Genomic DNA, 17,891 nt, shown 5'->3' on the forward strand with positions numbered 1-17,891 from the left:
ACCGAATAAAAAGGGATGTGGTAACAGAAGTAGGTTATTTCAACAAGTTTTCAAACTAACATGGATGTGTGTGACATGACTCCTCTTTTTTTAAATTAGAGGGAGAAGGTAGGTGAGGTAATATCTTTATTGGACAAACTTCCTTTGGTGAGAGACACAAGCTTTCACTCTTAAATTAGTGTTCAAAGAACATGATACAGTGCATTAAGCTGAGCGCCAGTAGAATCTAAACTGTAGATCCACCTGGCTACACTTCGCGGTTTACAAAGCTTTGTCATGGTCAGTGTTCTGTACAAATGTTTTTTACAAACACCTCTCAAGGCTCAGAGGAGACTAAGACAGAGTTAAACGCTCAAGGTCACACCACAAGTCAGATATAGGATTAGACCTTGCACTTTCTTGACTTCCAGCCTTCTATTAATTCCTGCACACCCACACTTACCTGTGGCAACTGTAAAAGCAGAGCAATTCATTGTCCCTGGCAAACTTAAACAAATATTGGATGAGCCAAGAAATGGATAAGCTAATGCTTTTAGTTCTAACAGTATTTTTTCCATCTCTGCCTTGAACCTGGTTGCCACCATTCTTCCTCTGAGCCGGGGAGTAAGGAGTTTCTTCTAATCAATTTATATTTGGCTGTTACAAGTAAATCATTAATTAAGTAAATGGACAGTGTGAAAAGTACTCTAAAAAGGTGCAGTTCTTTTGTACCAGATGACTCAGAACATGGCTTTGTGAGGTCCTGTGTTTGCCTCCATGGCTATCGACCATATTCAGTTTGAGGTAAAATGAGAGTTTCCCTAGAGCAAGATATGCATTATCTTGCTTTGTGTTCTGTGACACAGAGGAATGTCTGTTTACTCTCTCTTTCTGGAATGTAGTGATGACCAGTTGACATGTAATTCTGGCCAGATTCTCTTGGTAACATTTTCTCATGTCTGATTTGCAGCACAAAGATGGTGTTCTTTGTGCAGAACCAACCGCCCCATCAGATCTTCAAAGGGCACCATGTAGCGTGGACGCTCAAAAGTGAACTCCGGAAACAGCAGTCGGACTTCCTCATCTTCCGAGCACTAGAAATTAATACAGTCAGTAAGTAGGAATAATGGTGGAAGGAGCTAACATCTGTTCCTCTCCCTCTACGGATGCTTGCGGGACCAGGGGGCCTGCACAGGCTGTTAGCCCCTCTATCACCCCTCCCCCAAGAAAATATCCTAGGTCTAGCACCAATAGGAAATCAAAGTGTAACCCACTGGGCAGTGAGTATTATGTCCGCCTCCATCCCCCCGCCCCGCCCCCACGTGTCTGCTCCACAGAGCCTATTACAGTTCTCAGCTTGAGAGCCTGGCTTTTTAGCTGAAGTTTGTAGGCACTGGTGCTTTTAGATCTGGAGCTGCCAGGTTCAATCCCCAGTGTTGACCAAGAGGATGATCATCACAAATGCATCCCCATTCCTACTACAGGTAAGCTATGCTAGGAACCTGCCCCTTCCCTTTTGTCCTGTTTATGGGAGAGCACTGCCCACCACAGGTCAGCTTTGCTGTCTGCTTAACGTGCTTGAAAAAGACACACTTGGCATCCATCTCCGCTAAAGCCACCTAGGGAGAAGGTTAATTATCCTTAACTTTCTCAGTGGGTCTGGAGCAGCTCAGACACATCTGATCTGTTTGCAGCTCTAGCTCTCTGATCTAGAGAGAAATTTAGCTCCGTTTTCTTAAGAAACGAAAACCAAGAAATGAGAAATCAGATTGGTTTCACAGGCTGTCGAGAAAAGGAAAAAGATACTTATTGGGTGAGTGAATTCAAGTTTGATCCCTGTGGGATTGGGCAGCTCAGGAACTTTATTATATTTGCTGGTTTTTTTCTTTCGTACTATACCAGTTCTAAATCATGTGCTATCTGTTGCTTAAGTCTCAGCTTAACCTCACTCTCAGCCATTCCTGTCCACAGCATGCCAGCTGAATTGCTCTGAGCATGGGCGCTGTGACTCCTTCACCAAGCGCTGCATCTGCGACCCGTTCTGGATGGAGAACTTCATCAAAGTGCAGATGGGGGAGGGCGAGAGTAACTGCGGTAAGTGCAATCTGGGGTGGGGGGGAGAGTGATTTCCCTTCTTGAAGAGGGCTGCGTGGAAGGAGCTGAGTGCTGCCTAGTTGGGCCTCATGCACCATCTGTTCATTGCCATGCTGAAGAGCTGTTGTCTGCCAATGTTAATTCAGCTGGGTTTTTCCTAACATCCGGTTACCCGGATTTGGGGCCCAATGTGGTTAATGGCAAAACTCTCATTTATTTTAATGGGACCAGGAGCAGTGTCCTTATCCTGGTCAGTGAATATTTGGTAGGAAAACTGATCTCCAGAGCCCTCAGATGATAAACTCTGATGAAAAAGAGTTGAGTCCCTTTTCAGCATACGGCTAGCACCCCGGTCCTTTCCCTGGCTCACACAGCAAAGTGGACTCGCTGCCCATGCTTCTGCTTCCATTAAAGAAAGTCTAATGCTAACCTTTTGTGCGATTATGCTACAGAAGCGGAATTCACTGTTAAACCAGACTGTTGCTCCCCTGCCATGGAGGACTAACTTTTTAATAAGTTAATACATAGTGTGAAAAGTGTCTTGCAAGTGGCATGGACAACAGAGACCCGAGCAAAGAGAGGGCCTCGAAAATCAGGTCTGAAATGTGTAGGCTCCCTAGAGAAGTTAGTGGTGGAGCTGGCAATAGAATGCTGGTCTCTTGAATGCTATTAAGTGATTGTTATGATTGACCTTCTACAGGAGGGTCACCTAAAGTCCCAGCCATGAACTGTGTGAGATGCTAAATTGTGTATCTCGGGGTTTTTTTGGTCACAGAATGGAGCGTGCTGTATGTGATCATTGCGTCCTTTGTCATTGTGGTTGCCTTTGGAATCTTATCCTGGACTGTGGTCTGCTGTTGTAAGAGGTAATAACCTGAGCCCTTAAATCTTCATCTCTAACGCTTCAATACGTGTAGCTGCCTCCTGAGGCAGGTCATCCAAACGATAGTCTAAGCAGGTCACTTTACATAGGCCTCTGTTATTCCCATATCTAAAAGTGTGTCATTCGTTGCCAATTCAGAAAGAATGGGGTGTGAACAATGGTGTAATGAGGGGAGAGTAGGGCAGAGGGGTACAGGTGAAACACAAAGGGCCTAGAACTCCAGGTTCAATTTGGATGCAAGATGTTGATTAGTGTAAAATTGTGCGACCAAAGTAATGTTTTTAATATAGTGTCCTCTCCTATGGATAAAACTGGAAACGAGTTACACAGCTCTTACGCTTAGATCTTTTCCTGTCAGGGTTTGTCTAAATATGAACTTCAGCCTAACTTTTTCCCTTCTCCCCTCCCCCTCCAGGCGGAAAGGAAAACCCAAAAGGAAGAGCAAATACAAGATTTTGGATGCCACAGATCAAGAGAGTCTGGAGTTAAAACCAAACCTCAAAGCAGGTAAAACATGACAGAAGAGCTTAACGGTTGCAGAATGCTGACACAGAAAATCCCTCTCCTGCTGATGTAAAATCACAGTGTGAAACTAGCATGGTATTGAGTGATGATGACGATGCTAAGAAGGTCTGGGCTCTTGCTTCAGATCTAAAGACTGGTCACTTAGTCAAAGCATCGAAACCTCTTTGGTCTAGAAGAGAGGCTGGAAACTGCCTAAGAACTAGTCTCTGTCCTGGTATTTCCAGGTTCTGTCCCATTACAAAAAGTACATGAACAGCCACTCCTTGTATTGTGGTACTTCCAGTTCTGAACCCAGCTGGATCCAAGCAGTGAGAGAGATGCGCAAAAATATAACCAAAAGCTATTTCTGTAAAGTTTGGGGCTCAATTCTTGGGCCTTATTTGAATGTTTACTCATCTCTAGCAGGATAAAAACTCATTGCCCTCATTAAATGTCTTGGCTGGATCCCAGAGCTGAGACCCTGACATATCCGTGTTGCAGCTGAAAAATGGAGCGGCATAGTGGGTTTGGACTGGCCAATGAACAGCAAGAAGTAGAGTTTGACTTCTCAAAAGGCACTGGGGACCATGCTCCTGCACGGCCTGGTCTGTTCTTCTGTCAACATGCTCTGTGATTTTCTCTCTTCCCCCCAAATCCTCCAGCCAAAAATGTCCATATAAAAATATCCCAAGAGTCTATGTCAAAGTTAATTATTCTCTCTTGTCACTGCCCTGTCACTTGTCACAGGACAACTAGGCAATGGGGCTGTGTGCTGAGAAGTTCTCATAACTGTAGTGTGAGTATGAACTGGAGTGGGTGTGGGGGCAGGAACCTAAGCAAAGATTTCTGAAACATCTAGATTCCTTGGGATCACAAGTTTGAAAGCGTGCCATGCTGGCTAGGAAGGCTGATGTCCCCCTTGGGAACAAGACCTTTTAAAAACCCAGGTTGTGCATGCTCTGTGTAAATACAGAATCCATTGGCCTTTTCCACCAGGACAGGGTGTGTCCCTCTGTCCTGGGCCAGTATTTCCCTCCCCACCTCTCACCTGGTGCATCGTGCTGGTTGTCACCCTCCACCCCAGAGATGGCTGCGTTTGTTGTGCAGGTGATCTAGAAACGGTATGTTTGTATCTGTAGAACACCTGCACCAAATCATTGCTGCTGGGGAATATGTCTGAGGGTAGGAGGAAGAAGTTGCAAAGCATGTGTAGAACTTACACACACCCTCCAGAGAGTGAGAGATATTTCAGCTCTTAAAATAATTCTTACTAATGAGACTCTTCCCCTACTGTTTGTATGAAAGGGAGAGGTTGTGTTAACAGTTCATGGAAAATAGTCCTTAATCTTTGTTTGCTAGCTGAAAATAATTGCTCATCCTAGTATTATCCTACTTAATGGCATTCCAGCAAAGTGAACAGTACCTAATGACAGCAGTGGAGGGCATTGCCATAACTGTGCTGATCAGATAATTCCTTTGGGAGCAATGCATCCTGAAAGCTCAAGTTTGAATGCCATTGAAGAAAGGGGATGCTTCCCCCTCCCACAACATGCCCACTCCAGTTAAGTCTGACCATCTGGCAACTAGCACCAAAGAGCCTGACCACCAAACAAAGGGCAGGAGAGTGAGTTTGTGTGTGTGATTTTTGGAAGGGGGGGTGGGGGGAGTGAGAAAACCTGGATTTGTGCTGGAAATGGCCCACCTTGATTATCATACACATTGTAAAGAGAGTGGTCACTTTGGATGGGCTATTACCAGCAGGAGCATGAGTTTGGGGCGGAGGGTGAGAAAACCTGGATTTGTGCTGGAAATGGCCCAACTTGATTATCGTACACATTGTAAGGAGAGTGATCACTTTAGATAAGCTATTACCAGCAGGAGAGTGGGGTGGGAGGAGGTATTGTTTCATGGTCTCTGTGTATATAATGTCTTCTGCAGTTTCCACAGTATGCATCCGATGAAGTGAGCTGTAGCTCACGAAAGCTTATGCTCAAATAAATTGGTTAGTCTCTAAGGTGCCACAAGTACTCCTTTTCTTTTTGCGAATACAGACTAACACGGCTGTTACTCTGAAATCGAAAAGGGCTTATTGTGTCACCATCACTCTGTGGCAAATGTACCTCAAACTCTCACTTTTCACTGGTAACTAAATTCCCTCCTTGATGCTTCAGATGTTGTCAGCTAAGCAGAGTGTCTCTTTGCCCAGTTACACATGAGAACGTTCCCACTTTCAGAGCAAATGTTGCATTTCACCATAAAGTAAAAGCTGAAATTTAATTATTTCCTCTGTTGACAGCATCAGTATACATGTCTCTCCTCCGCCCTTGTGAATTTAATCTTAATTCAGCCCGTCAATTTACCTTCCTTCCCTTGCAGGCCGGAGGAGAAGCAGTGATGCTAGAGAAGGGCAAATAGTAAGAGTTTGCAGTGATATTCTGTCACACCCCTGTCTACTCTTTACCACAGCCTCTAACCCCAATAGAACTATATCTAGGCAGTGCCCTCTCCCAAAGGCAGTGAGGTGTGAAAGCCCCAAACACCTCTCATCCACCCTGACAACCTCACCAGTTTCTCTACAGGTTGTGTCCTGGAGCATCTCAACATGAATGTGTGACCCTGATCGTGTCACGATGCCTGAAACAAATTCAGGGGTGGTTTGTTGTCCTGCGAGCTTGGTGGCTCTTGGAGGGAGTTGGAGGATAGCTCCATGAGACTCAGCTGAGTTCTCAACGGATGATGTGCGCCTAATAGCAGCACTGAGTGAGCCTGCGATCCCTTCTCCTGTTCGCTCTAGTGTATGTTACTGAGGACGTTGAAAGTGTTTCTAATGTGGGATTCTCTTTGGCTTCTTTTAAAGGCAGCAGACAGAAAGCTCAGGTCCTTAACACCAGCCTGATGCACTCCGAATCTGAACTGGACAGCGACGAAGCCATCTTCACGTGGCCGGACCGAGAGAAAGGGAAACTACTCCGGAGTCAGAATGGCTCCCTGCGCAATGGACAGGTGCTGCCCAAACCGAAGAACCAGAGAGAAGAGATCTTATAGCCAAGCCGTAGGTCACCTTTAGCTAGGGGACAGAGCGAAATGGGGGGCAACTCCATTCCCCTGTCACGGGGGGGCCCTTGGAGACCAGCTGGATCGTGTTAGGACAAAGCTGCTAACTTATTTCACGGAAACTACCTTTGTTTTTGTGGGTTTCTTTTCGTTCGGGAACTGGTTGTACTTGAATCCTGACTTCAAGGGAAATCAAAGGGAGGAAAAGGAAACTGTGAAATACAGACTACCTGGCATCTGGAATGCAACAGGACAGAACCACTTACCACAGCTGTGAAAGCACAGACGCACCCACCTCATACTGCAATGGAGGCAAAATTCCCATGGACCTTCAATCTAGTCCCCACTGGAGGTTCTTCTCTCTGAAGGAGGGTCAGGGTCGGGCTTGTGAGAGCCAGGCTTTGGGCTCCCGTCAGACCTCCCACAGCGATGGCACACTGACTGACTGACCCTTTTTAAAAAAGAAAAACAAACCTAGCTCACATGTACTTCAGCTGCAGAAACAGCTTTTTTCCCCCCCTCTCTACCCCAATCCCTCCACTGATTAAGCACCATTTTCTAAAAAATTAACCTTGTACTTTCACACCAGCTGACCACATGTGGTGGGGGGGGCATTCAAAATACCACGCTCGCTCAGAATGGGCTGCCTCCGTTCACGGCTATGAGGAGGTTGTAATTGTTTTAAATTGTTAGTCTTGTCACTGGGAATGGAGGTGAAATGGCACCTAATCTGATGCCGAAAGCTTAGCTGGAGTGAACGGCCCAGCTCCAGAGTCTGTGGTAGCCAGCTGAATGGGGCGCCCCCATTCCTTCAGCCAGCCCTTCCTGGTTTGGACCAGACCAGGGGATCGTTTGCTAATGGGAAGGAGAGTGCCTGCCTTTCTGGTATCTGCGACTAACAGCTTAATTCCAAAGCCCTGCAATGTTTATTCAGATCCACGACACGCTGTGTAGATCCTGAAACACTTCAGCGTATGCTCAGTAACACTGTCGAATATCAATGCTGCCCTCCCTACTGTCAGATGCCATGATGCTGTCCTTTCTTCAAACACTTACACACGTCAAAGACAAACATGGGTGGATACTTCACTCCCCGATGGCTGGACATTCCCTTCCAGCTGGCACTTCGGGAGCCTTTTTTTTGTGCTGTAATTGAGTAGCATTGAGCCCTGTGTATGCTCTTAGCATTGAATTGTTTTGACTGGCAGCTGGCATGCACACTTCAAAATCATTAAGTGACTGAAACTGGGACCATTCAAATCCTCTTTGCCCGAATACCTGCAGGTGGCTCTAGACGCACCTCCCAGTATGGAGCGTGTCCTCGCTGGGGAGCTTGGTTCTGAAGTACATGCCCCTTTTGGTTGAGGACAACGTGGAGTTGAATGATTGTGTGGGGTACTCCCTTCCCAATGCCATTTCTGTCTCGACATGCTGCTTTCTTAAGCCAAACCTCCATCCTTGGCAAGCGTTTGCCCTTTTCATTGGGGTGTCAGATGCCTATGCCCTGCTGGGATGAGTACTTAGTTCATGGCCTTTCTTTGTGTTTAATTAAACTGGTAACTTGTGTCACTGGCTTTCTTCTTTGGATACTGAAAGACAAAAGGCTTTAAACTCCTAAATTGTATTTATAGTACTGCACTACTGACTTGTGTTGAACCAGATGAAGATTAAAGACACTATTTAATTTGAGGGAGTGTCCCCCATTGAATGTTGTCATGGCTGCTGCTAATTTAATGTTTCCGTGCAATCAGATGTCTTCCTTAGGCACAAGTGTTGGATTCTGTGTTTATTTCTACTTGGCTAATAAGACATGGGCATTTTGCCCAAATGGCTTAAGCCAGCTGTAGTTCTTGACCTCACTTGATAGTGCTCTGTAGTGCAGACTGCACTTCTACCATCCCGCATGCGTGTGCTCCTGTTCATCTCTCCATACTCGTGTGGTGGTCTCAGCCTGGCTGTTCTCCCGCTAGGTGATGGGACCCCCAACGCTTTGCCATAATCCCACATCCACTCCTGCCTTTCCCCCACTACGTAGGGTAAAGGGAACACCAGAATTGTCCATTTAAAGGGACGCAGTCAAGTTAAGAATCACACTTCTGTCTGAAATGTACTGTTGTTTGTGAGTAGCACTGAAACCTATGTGCAGGGTGTCATCCATGAAACTCCTTTAAACTGATGGTAAATATCCCTTTAATCCTCTCCTCCCTTAGGCACATACTTAAAGCCTGTCACTCCCCTTTCCTCCTGGGGAGGTCCTCCCTGCAGGGAATTCTCAGCCTGTTTACAGCAGTGAAGCTTCCAGGGATTCTTTTGCGGCAGCAATCAGTACCCCTCACCGGAGATGCGTGGCGTGCCTTTACACTGGCCCTCTGCCTTCCTGTTACGGAAGGGGGAAGCATTAAAACCTGTCCAGCTATTACTCAATGGCACCTTTGTTTAGCTGAGGTTTTTTTTCCTTCCTCCCATTTCTACGTGGGGCCTGACCACTTACAATGAAGTGCTTTCGTTGGCTGACAGCAGCGCTGTCGATAGAACAGTTGTTTCCTGCCTGGCATGGAGACGACTTGCATTTTGCAGGAGGCGACAGGCCTGCTACAGACTCCTTGCTAACCAGTTTTGGTAGGAGAGCTTCCTGTCCTTAGTCATTTGTCATCTCAAAATGCAGGCTTATGACTGCAGACCACAAGTCCCGAAAGTTAGATTTCCTGCTTGCCATTAGTATTCTTTTTTTGTGCAACATTCCCCCTCTGCATGAAACACCCCCTCAGCCACCCCCAAAAAAACCCTGTTCTACCTTCAAATATTAACCCTTTGTGCCTCTAAATTGTTTCACCCTGACAGAGGTTACTAAGAAGTATGTATATGCACATGCCCTCACTATGCACTGATAAATGTGAGAAGCTTTTCATAAATGAATTCGGAATCTAGGAAAATCTAATCTTAATCAAGGGACAAGAGGTCAGTGAAAAACCCTGACAAACAGAAGGTGGAAGCATTAGGTGCCTTGGTGTAAAAATCTCCGTTAGGGTGGAAGACAGTGTGGGCAGATTGTCTGCTTGGAAAAAGACAACAGCCCATGTTAGAGAAGATCCTCTGATGTAGGAGTGTGTACAATGAAAGCATTAGTTTAAAATCCTGTAACTCCCTTTCCTCCTCCCCAGGGTATTATTAATAACATTGCTCATTTGTTACCTAAGTACCCTGATCCTAGTTTGACCTTGCAATAAGAAGTTTTCTGCATGGCTGTGCGTTATAATGTCACAATTAGAGACTCTATGGCTACAAGTTACCCATGTGTGGAAGTTAAAAGCTGAGACATCTGTTAGATGAACCATCAGCCCAATTTGATTTTGTTTTCCTCACTCTTCAGTGTAAATGTACTTCAGACACACACTTGTGTTTAGTATAGATGTTTGAATCAGAAGCCAGAATCTCTTGCAATGTTGAGATCCAGTTTTAAATAGTTTGTTCTTAATTTTTCACTAGTTCTCTACACTGGGGCGGCCCGACCCATCTGAACTTTAATTTAATGTCATGATGTGTGTTTGATTGCGGCATTACTTGGATCAGGACTGGAAAATGATTTTTTTAAAACCACATTTCTTTCAAATAAAAGGGGAGGTTGTTTTGCTGCTGCTTATCTCACTTCCGGCTCCTGTTTCTCTCTAGATAGACTTTGATGGGGTGTCTAAAGCAAGCGTCCCAAACGTGAGGCTCTTCCACTTGAAAAATATGCTGTCTACAGTCCGTCAAATATCCTTTTGTTCCCTTTTCCCTATCCTCGGCGTCTGCAAGCCACTTTGGTACCATTAACTAGTAACAATGGTGCGGCCACTCTCCTGCCTAGCTGAGTGTTGTATTTTCAACTTGTCAGGAGCTGGAGTGCAATATTCTAAACTTGTAGATGGCTGAAACATGCTTCACCTAGAACTCGGAGGCTGCTCGAGACTAGCTGGAGCATCCTGGGCTGGATCTTGTAGATTTTGCCTAGACACGGCTCTCTGAGGGATGGCCCAGAGTCCGCAATATAAAACTTCATGGGTTTTCAGACCCACCAAAGATGCTTTGGCTGGATGCCCTTGCTTTAATGCCAATAGCTGTTATCTGGTCATGAGCTTGACAGAGCTGCTGCAAATGATCTCTTCAACTTCCACCTCCTGTGCTCACTTTCCATCTGTTTCATGACGGTTACCTTGAGAGACAACCCCACTAACTGCTCTTGGCCTGACTTCTTGCTTTTCAGGCTAGGACTGAAGAGGAAATTCAATCAAGACAAATGCGAGCTACTTCACTTAGGAAGGAAAAATCAAATGCACAGCTACAAAATGGGGAATAACTGTCTAAGTGGTAGAACTGCTGGCAGGGAGCTGGGGGGTTATAATGGATCACAAACGGAGTAAGAGTTGTCAGTGTGATGCAGCTGCAAAAAAAAAAGTGAATATTATTCTGGGGTGTATTAACGGGAGTGTTGTAGGTAAGACGTAGGAGGTAATGGTCCCACTCTACTCGGCACTGGGGAGGCCCTAGCTGGAGTACTGTGTCCAATTCTAGTGCTACGCTTTTTAGGAAGGATGTGGACAATTTGGAAAGAGTCCAGAGGACAGCAACTGCCGTGATATAAGGTTTATAAAACTTGACCTAGGAGGAGAGTGTTTAGAAAAAGTTTGGTCTTGAGAAAAGAAGATGGAGGGGTGACCTGTTCAGGGCTGTTATAAAGAGGACAGTGATTAATCATTCTCCCTGTCCATGGGAGGTAGGACAAGAAGTATTGGGCTTAATCTGCAGCCAGGGAGCTTTAGGTTAGATATTAGGACAAACTTTCTAACTCAAGGGGTAGTTTGGCTCTGGAACAGGCTTCCAAGGGAGGTTGTGGAGTCCCTGTCATTGCAGGTTGTTATGAACAAGCTGGACAAACGTATCAGGGCTGGTCTAGGTTTACTTGGTCCTGCCCCAGGGCAGGGGGTTGGACTTGCCTACCTCTCGAGGTCCCTTCCAGCCCCTGTGACTGGTCAGCCCTCTGCTGTGTGCCTTGGCTGTTGGAGGACATCCCTGATATACATATACCCCAAAGGCAGCCTCTGTGCTGATGAGCAATACGGTGGGACTTGGTGCAAGTGGCACACAGGCGCTAGCCCTAGGAAACCCCCCCACCCCCATCTCTGACTTCCAGCCGTGTGCTTTAGCCGCAGAACCAGCCCTAAGTGCAAAGGCTGCCGCAGTCCCTGGCAAAAAAGCCCTGACAACTAAGATTTCCGAGGCTGGGCGTAGAGGGAGGGAGCTTCGTGTGCATCCGCTGAGGGCTGCTCTACGGAAGCAGGAGGAGATGCAAATGTGGACTATTGATTTCACTGGAAAGCGAAATTGCTGAAGCTTCAGGGATTGAGCTTCAGCAACGTGCCCCGGCCCACGGGCTGTCTGTACCTCCTGATGAAGCCGAGGAAAGTTTATTAATTAGTGCCGTCCTTGAAAGAGATTATCAGGGGCTGCCCTGCTGTCAGTTAAACGAGTTGCTGTAGAGATTGCACATTAGCATTGCAGCGGCCAAAAGGAGCCTGTGTAACATTAGGGGGCTGGTTTATTTCAAGAAGTGGAGGGAATTCACCTTCAGAGCTGCCCCTCTTTCCCCCTCGCCAGCCCACGCCATCTAGGTTACTGTACAACTTAGAAATGGTGCCCTGGAGTATACGCCCCTGCTGCCTCTAGAAGTCGCTCCAGGAGATGACCCGGCTGTGCGCTGCTACCTGGGCCCAGCCCCCGCTGCTCAGGGCAGCCTCTTCCCTCCCTTCGCTGCCTTAGGCTCAATTATCAATTGGCTCCAAAAAATAAATAAATAAATAAATAAAAATCAACCTTAAATTTCTCAGCTGGTCTAATGGCTCCAAATGGCACCATCTGCCCCAGGCCCCTTTCGCTCTCCACATCTCCTAGCCCCTTGTGCCTGTTGCTTTTGGGCAGGATCTGGCCACCTGAGAGTGGCCCTACCACTTTCTAATCATTTTTAAGTTACAGCTTCCTAAAATGGCCACATTTCAACTTTTTCCACTCCAGGATCCTCCCCGCCCACCTAGCCAGGATCCCCCACCCACTTAGCACCATGGGACGGCCGTGACCCCGAGACTATGAATTCATGTTCTTACTCAACCCCCAAGTGGGGTCCTGGCTTTTTACCTTAGATGGGGAACAAACCACCACCTAGCTCTGGGACTAAAGCTTTGCAGCCAGCACTGCCCCTCATGGAGATTCGTCAGTGAGATCACAGGTGGGGTTTAGTGCTAGCCTGCTGGCCAAGTCCCAGTTTTGTCCTCTGTGCACTAGGCCACCCTGCCTCTCCCTAATCTAAGTGTCCGATGAGACAGCAGGTGCCTCCTGCTGATGAAAAGAGCTAGGTATTAGTAGCATTAGCCTGTGGTGTGCGTTAGGGCAGGGATTGACACTCTGTTCTGTGTTTGTACAGCACCTAGCACAACGGGGCATGGGTTTCTGATGGGGGTCCCTACGTGCAACCTCAACACAAAGGAAGAATGACTAACTCTGAGGCTCTGACGCCTTCTCTGCTGGACTGTTCATTGCACCAGTGCGGCCCCATTGATCGAGCTGCACCCTGTGCAAACCCTCGGTACAGGGGTAAGCTGCAAATTGCAGGGGGTTTTTTTGCCCCAAGGCAGCACCGTTGCACAAGGAGTCTGCACTGGCCCCAACCCCCCTCCTCTCATAGACAGGACATTCAACTCAGCACTTGCTCTCCCCTCCCTTGAGAGGCAGCTGCAGCTCACGTGGGGGCAGAGGGGATGCTGCTCGCCAAGTCCTCCAGAGACCCTGCCACGTCTCCTGGTGTACCAGGCAAAGTGGGGGGAGGGAGGGGGGAGTTCTACAAGGCACAGACTGACAATATCCCTGGGGGGCTTGCACCACTGTTCCGTCACCAAAACAAAAACCAGCCTGTCCGTCGGGGGCCAGTCCAGGGGTCCCTTGCTCTGCCTCTAGGGATGTGCGTGGTGCTGAGAGCCCTGTGTTTAGGGTAAGGTCTGCTAGCAGCCCCTTCCAGTTTGGCAAGGAGGCCAGGCCAGGAGAAAGCCAAAGGCCTAGCAATGAAGCAGGCCCAAAGATTTTTTTTTTCCCTGAGGGAAAGTTTAAAATTTTGGTCTAAAATCTTTGTACCTAGAGGAGCTGCAGTGGTCCCCCTGTTGGCAGGGTTCGATGTGCCCTCTCCCCCTGCCCAGTCTGGGGGTGCCCAGCTGCATTTAAGACTCACCCTGGTTTCCACAGTCCAGGATTGCCTTGCTATTACCTTGGACGCTAGGTGGTGATTTAGCTGCACTTGCTGATGAGTTTGCATTGACACCATTAAGGTTAACGACCTGCTCGTTAACAAGAGAAGATGGCTTTGAAGGGGAAATTTATTCTAATAATTGTCAGTTGTCGTAGCCAACACCTGTGAATGACACGGCCCCTGTTGCACTGTATGTTACATTCGCAGCAGAGTAACACCGGCACTGCCAGCTGCTTCTCCTGCTCATCAGATCCAGGGGGTGGTTGCTGCCATGTCTGTTCTGCAGGGGCCACGGGATTCATGGGAAACAGCCACGCTCAGGGTTGGCGCTGTTGAGAGGCGCACGGCTCTGCAGGTGGGGGCAGAGTGGGACGCAGGCCTGGTGCAGGGGGAGCAGCCTGTGAGGGTGGGGCCAGCTGGGGTGCTGAGTATGGGGGTCTTGAAGCTGCTTGGCAGATCTGACTGTACTGAGCCCATTTGCCACTGGGAAGGGCATCTAGGCAGGTGCTGGGTGGATACTCGGCATGGATAAAGGTCAGACTTTACGCTGCTTGCTTTTATTGGCCTTTATTTAAGGAGACCCCTGTCTCTTAAGGGGCAGAGCCGCCTGCCCGGTTACTCCAGGACACCTCAGGCCGATTACTGTTGTTCGCATTACGGTAGCAACAAGAGTCCCCAGCTGAGACCGGGGCCCCCAGGGTGCCAGGGGCTACATGTGCCCCGCCTGAGATGTGGGGCCCTGCACAGAGCAGCCTCTAGTAAGAGGCAGCTCATCCTCCAAAGAGTGTACAACTGAATGGTGCAAAGGTGGGAGACAGGAAGTGCTGTTATCCCCACTGCACGGATGGGACCCGAGGCCCAGAGAGACACAGCTTCCCCGGGGCTGGTGCCTCCCTGTCAGTTCCAGCCCCAGGTTCTGCTTGGAGCCCAGGGCTGGAATTACGAGTCCCTCCTAGTTTCAATGCAAAACGATCAACCAGCCACGAACGCAGGCCAGGCTGGGTCCCATCTCCCTCCAACCCCCTGCAGCCCTTCCTGGCCACCCTGGCTAGGAGTCTACGTCTGTAGCAAGGCTCCGAAGTGGAGAGATTTGGACGTTGCTGCCCGCTCAAGCCAGGATGCCCCCTGCAGTACCCACGAGATTCACCCCTTGCTTGGGGAGATTCTGCTGCCCAGTGAAGCTTTTCCCCTCGTGTCCTCCTGGCAGCATGGCTCTCAGTGACCTGCCCTGTGTGCTGCAGCAGCCAGCCCTGCACTGAGGCGGGGCTGGGCTCACATGCACAGGGCTCCCCTGGGTGCAGATTCCAGTGCTGGGAGAGGCTCCCCTTAAATTCCTGCTGAGCAGGGTAGCAGGAAGGGAGAGGCCCTGAGAAATGCGGGGGTGCGAAAGGTGCATCTTGGTATTTAACTGTAATTCATTCATTAATTAAAGCTCCAGCCCTAGTTGTCCATTATCTGCTCCCCTCCTCACTCAGCCTGACAGGTGCTGAGACCCTCACAGCTCAGTCCCTGCTTCCAGGAGCGTGCCCGTGCTGTCACCAATGCAGCACCATGCCCCTGCTTCTGCCCCCTGGCTTGCAGTAGCTCTGACCCTCCCTCTGCCTGCTGCTTCTCAAAGAAGCCTTCCCATCGCTGCTTCAAAGCCAGGACCCCTCTGCCAGCATCCCCAGCCCCAGACGTACTGGATGTGTCACGCCCCAGTGTGGTCAGCCTCTGGCTGCCACCGTCCACCTGCAGCACATTAGCTGCCCTCCAGGGCAACTCTGGGCTTAGGAAGAGGGAGGCTGTCACCAGCCTTGGCAGAGGGAATCCCCAGGTCCGTGCTCTGCATAGCAGAGAGACAGGACTCAAGCAGCTGCAGAGGCGGCTTTCCAGTGGACGACACGTCCCACGGGGTCCCTCTGAGTGAATCTGGACTGTGATGAACTGGAGTTCAGGGGAGCTCGTGTGCCTGTGCACCGTGGCCCTCTACTGGAGGGAATTGGACTGAGCCACTGTGTCTCATAGGCTCCGTACTGCAAACAGTCTCCTTTAGCCCAGGGGCCTGTGCTTTAGGGACAAGAGGATCTGAGGTCTCTCCACCCTGCTCTCTGTTGCTGTGATGTCCTGAGCGGTCGTGATGTGCAATACAGGTCATGTCCTAGGGGGACATGAGGTTGGCTGTGAGCTTGGGACATGCCACACATGCAGATGCTTTGCCGTGCAGAGGGGGAGGCCAAGTACGGCATTGGGGCTGGGTGGAGGCATCCTGCTGCTGGGGACATTTCACTGGCTGCCTGGGCAGGTGCAGATAATGCTGTTGATCAATACAGCCCTGGGTCCCCCACTCTGTGTGAGCCCCTGGCTCCTTAAAGACCTGAGCTGGGACTGCTGGCTCATGGGATAGCACACGGGGGCTGGGGACCCAGGGCTGTGAAACCCCCCGCATCTCCTGGGCTAACGTGGACCCAGGAATTAACCCTATAGTAGGTTTCAAAGCCCTTTAATTTCCTGGCCTGTTTGCTGTAGTTTAATCTGGTATTTCAGGTAACTTTTGTTATGTTCACAACCCACACACAGAGAAATTAGATAAAGGCCTAGACACACTGGCTGGAAGGTTGCAGCACCCCACTAGATTTCTTAGAATTCAGAACGATGATACTCAGGAACCCAAAAACAGAGAGAGACAAAGCAGGCTGCTCTCTAGGCAGAGAGGCCCAACTACTCTGATCACAGGTTTCCCTACAGTGTCCCCTTGTTTGCAAGCAGGACCAGGAACACACACACACGTCTTAAAGTGAGCTTGCAATTCCAAGACAGTCCTTCACATCACAGCTTTAGCTGGTTTAGGGCCTAGTTTTCAAGCCCAGGGCTTCAGCTTCCCCCACTGGATGTATACACAAGGACTGTGTGTGTGTGTGAGTGAGCACCTGCTTGAATCCTTGTACATCTAGGTGCAGGCAGGACATGGGTAAACATTGCTGTTTGCTTTGAATGCTCTCATCCGGGAGGTCTGCCAGGGGTGTGCACATCTGCCTTTGCCCTGGCTACTTGGCTAGCAGCCACCACTATGGAAACCAAACAGGGTGTTAATTAGCGGGTGAGGTTTGGGACTAGGAATTAAGGCCAGAGCTGGGGTCTGATTCCACAGCCCATTGGGTGCAGAGCGCACATGGGGGAATCCAGCCCTCGTTTGGGTTCCTGAAGGGGAGCCAGGCGGTCTGGAAAATCTGGCCTCTGAGGCTTTGAGGCAGAGATCAGGGATGAGCATAATCTCCCATTAAGCCTTCCCAAGCCACATGCGTGCCCGCAGCACGGTGAGCAGCCCAGGGGCCCACCAGGGCCTACACAGCCCCCGAGCAGTGTGCCCTTCCCACGTGCCAAGGCCCCGCATTAGCTAGCTGTGAGTCCGTCTTTCCATTGTTGAAAACAATCTCTTTTCCACACTTGCTGCCAAAGTTTTCCCGCTTTCCCCGGCTCCCGCACGCTCCAGTATATTTAGCTGCCTCTAGCCTGCTACCTTTCCTTATATAGCAGAGGCCAAACGAATTTCTCACTCTCATTATTAATAGCCTGCGAGGAGTTCTGAGGAGCCTGCCAAAAATAGCAGGCAAACGCTGTGCGGCCGTCCGGGGAGAGGGACATTAGTGCTGAGGGACCGGAGTGAAAGGCCCTGCCAAGAAAGTGCATTCTGCCAGGGGGAGATATGGGGGGACTCCTTGGTTTTCTCCTTTTCCAGTTGGTCACTAGAACATGGTGTTGTATGTTCCCCGCCGACCGCCTCAATTCTCCACCTCGCACCTCCGGGGGCTGCAAAGCCTCCTCTTGCGTTTGGGATGTTCTGCAGCTCCGAGGAGCCAGGCTCAAAGCCCAGAGAATGCTGCTGGCGAAAGGACCCGGTGGAGGGAGAGCTGGGAGGTAGGAGCTTGGCTTTCGAGTCTCTCTCATCACTTTGCAGGCGTGAGGCTTTCAGGAAGGGGGTTGGGGGGAGCGGTTCCATATATTAAGAGCAACCTGCATTGCCTGGGCCTGCTTTGAGATGGGGGGGGGGTCGAGTCCTTTCCACAGCCCCTCCCCACTCCCCCTTCTCCCCACTGCTCTTCCGCCGAAGGCCGATGGAGCACTGAT

General features: G+C 49.3%; 1 protein-coding gene across 5 annotated transcripts in view; it reads left to right on the forward strand.

Moving 5' to 3' along the window:
- The window catches only part of KIAA0319L (KIAA0319 like), a 54,220-nt gene extending 46,017 nt beyond the window's left edge, over positions 1 to 8,203 (forward strand). For all 5 annotated transcript variants that reach the window (XM_043532012.1, XM_037882008.1, XM_043532015.1 and 2 more), the window contains 5 exons: positions 950 to 1,092; positions 1,951 to 2,073; positions 2,849 to 2,939; positions 3,372 to 3,463; positions 6,318 to 8,203. In XM_043532012.1, the coding sequence (XP_043387947.1) occupies positions 950 to 1,092; positions 1,951 to 2,073; positions 2,849 to 2,939; positions 3,372 to 3,463; positions 6,318 to 6,505 (637 nt within the window). In that variant the 3' untranslated portion in view covers positions 6,506 to 8,203. The remainder of the gene's footprint in view (positions 1 to 949; positions 1,093 to 1,950; positions 2,074 to 2,848; positions 2,940 to 3,371; positions 3,464 to 6,317) is intronic.
- Positions 8,204 to 17,891: the final 9,688 nt, after the last annotated feature.

The sequence above is a fragment of the Chelonia mydas genome, chromosome 19 (assembly GCF_015237465.2).
Source record: "Chelonia mydas isolate rCheMyd1 chromosome 19, rCheMyd1.pri.v2, whole genome shotgun sequence".
NCBI classification, from domain to species: Eukaryota; Metazoa; Chordata; order Testudines; family Cheloniidae; genus Chelonia; species Chelonia mydas.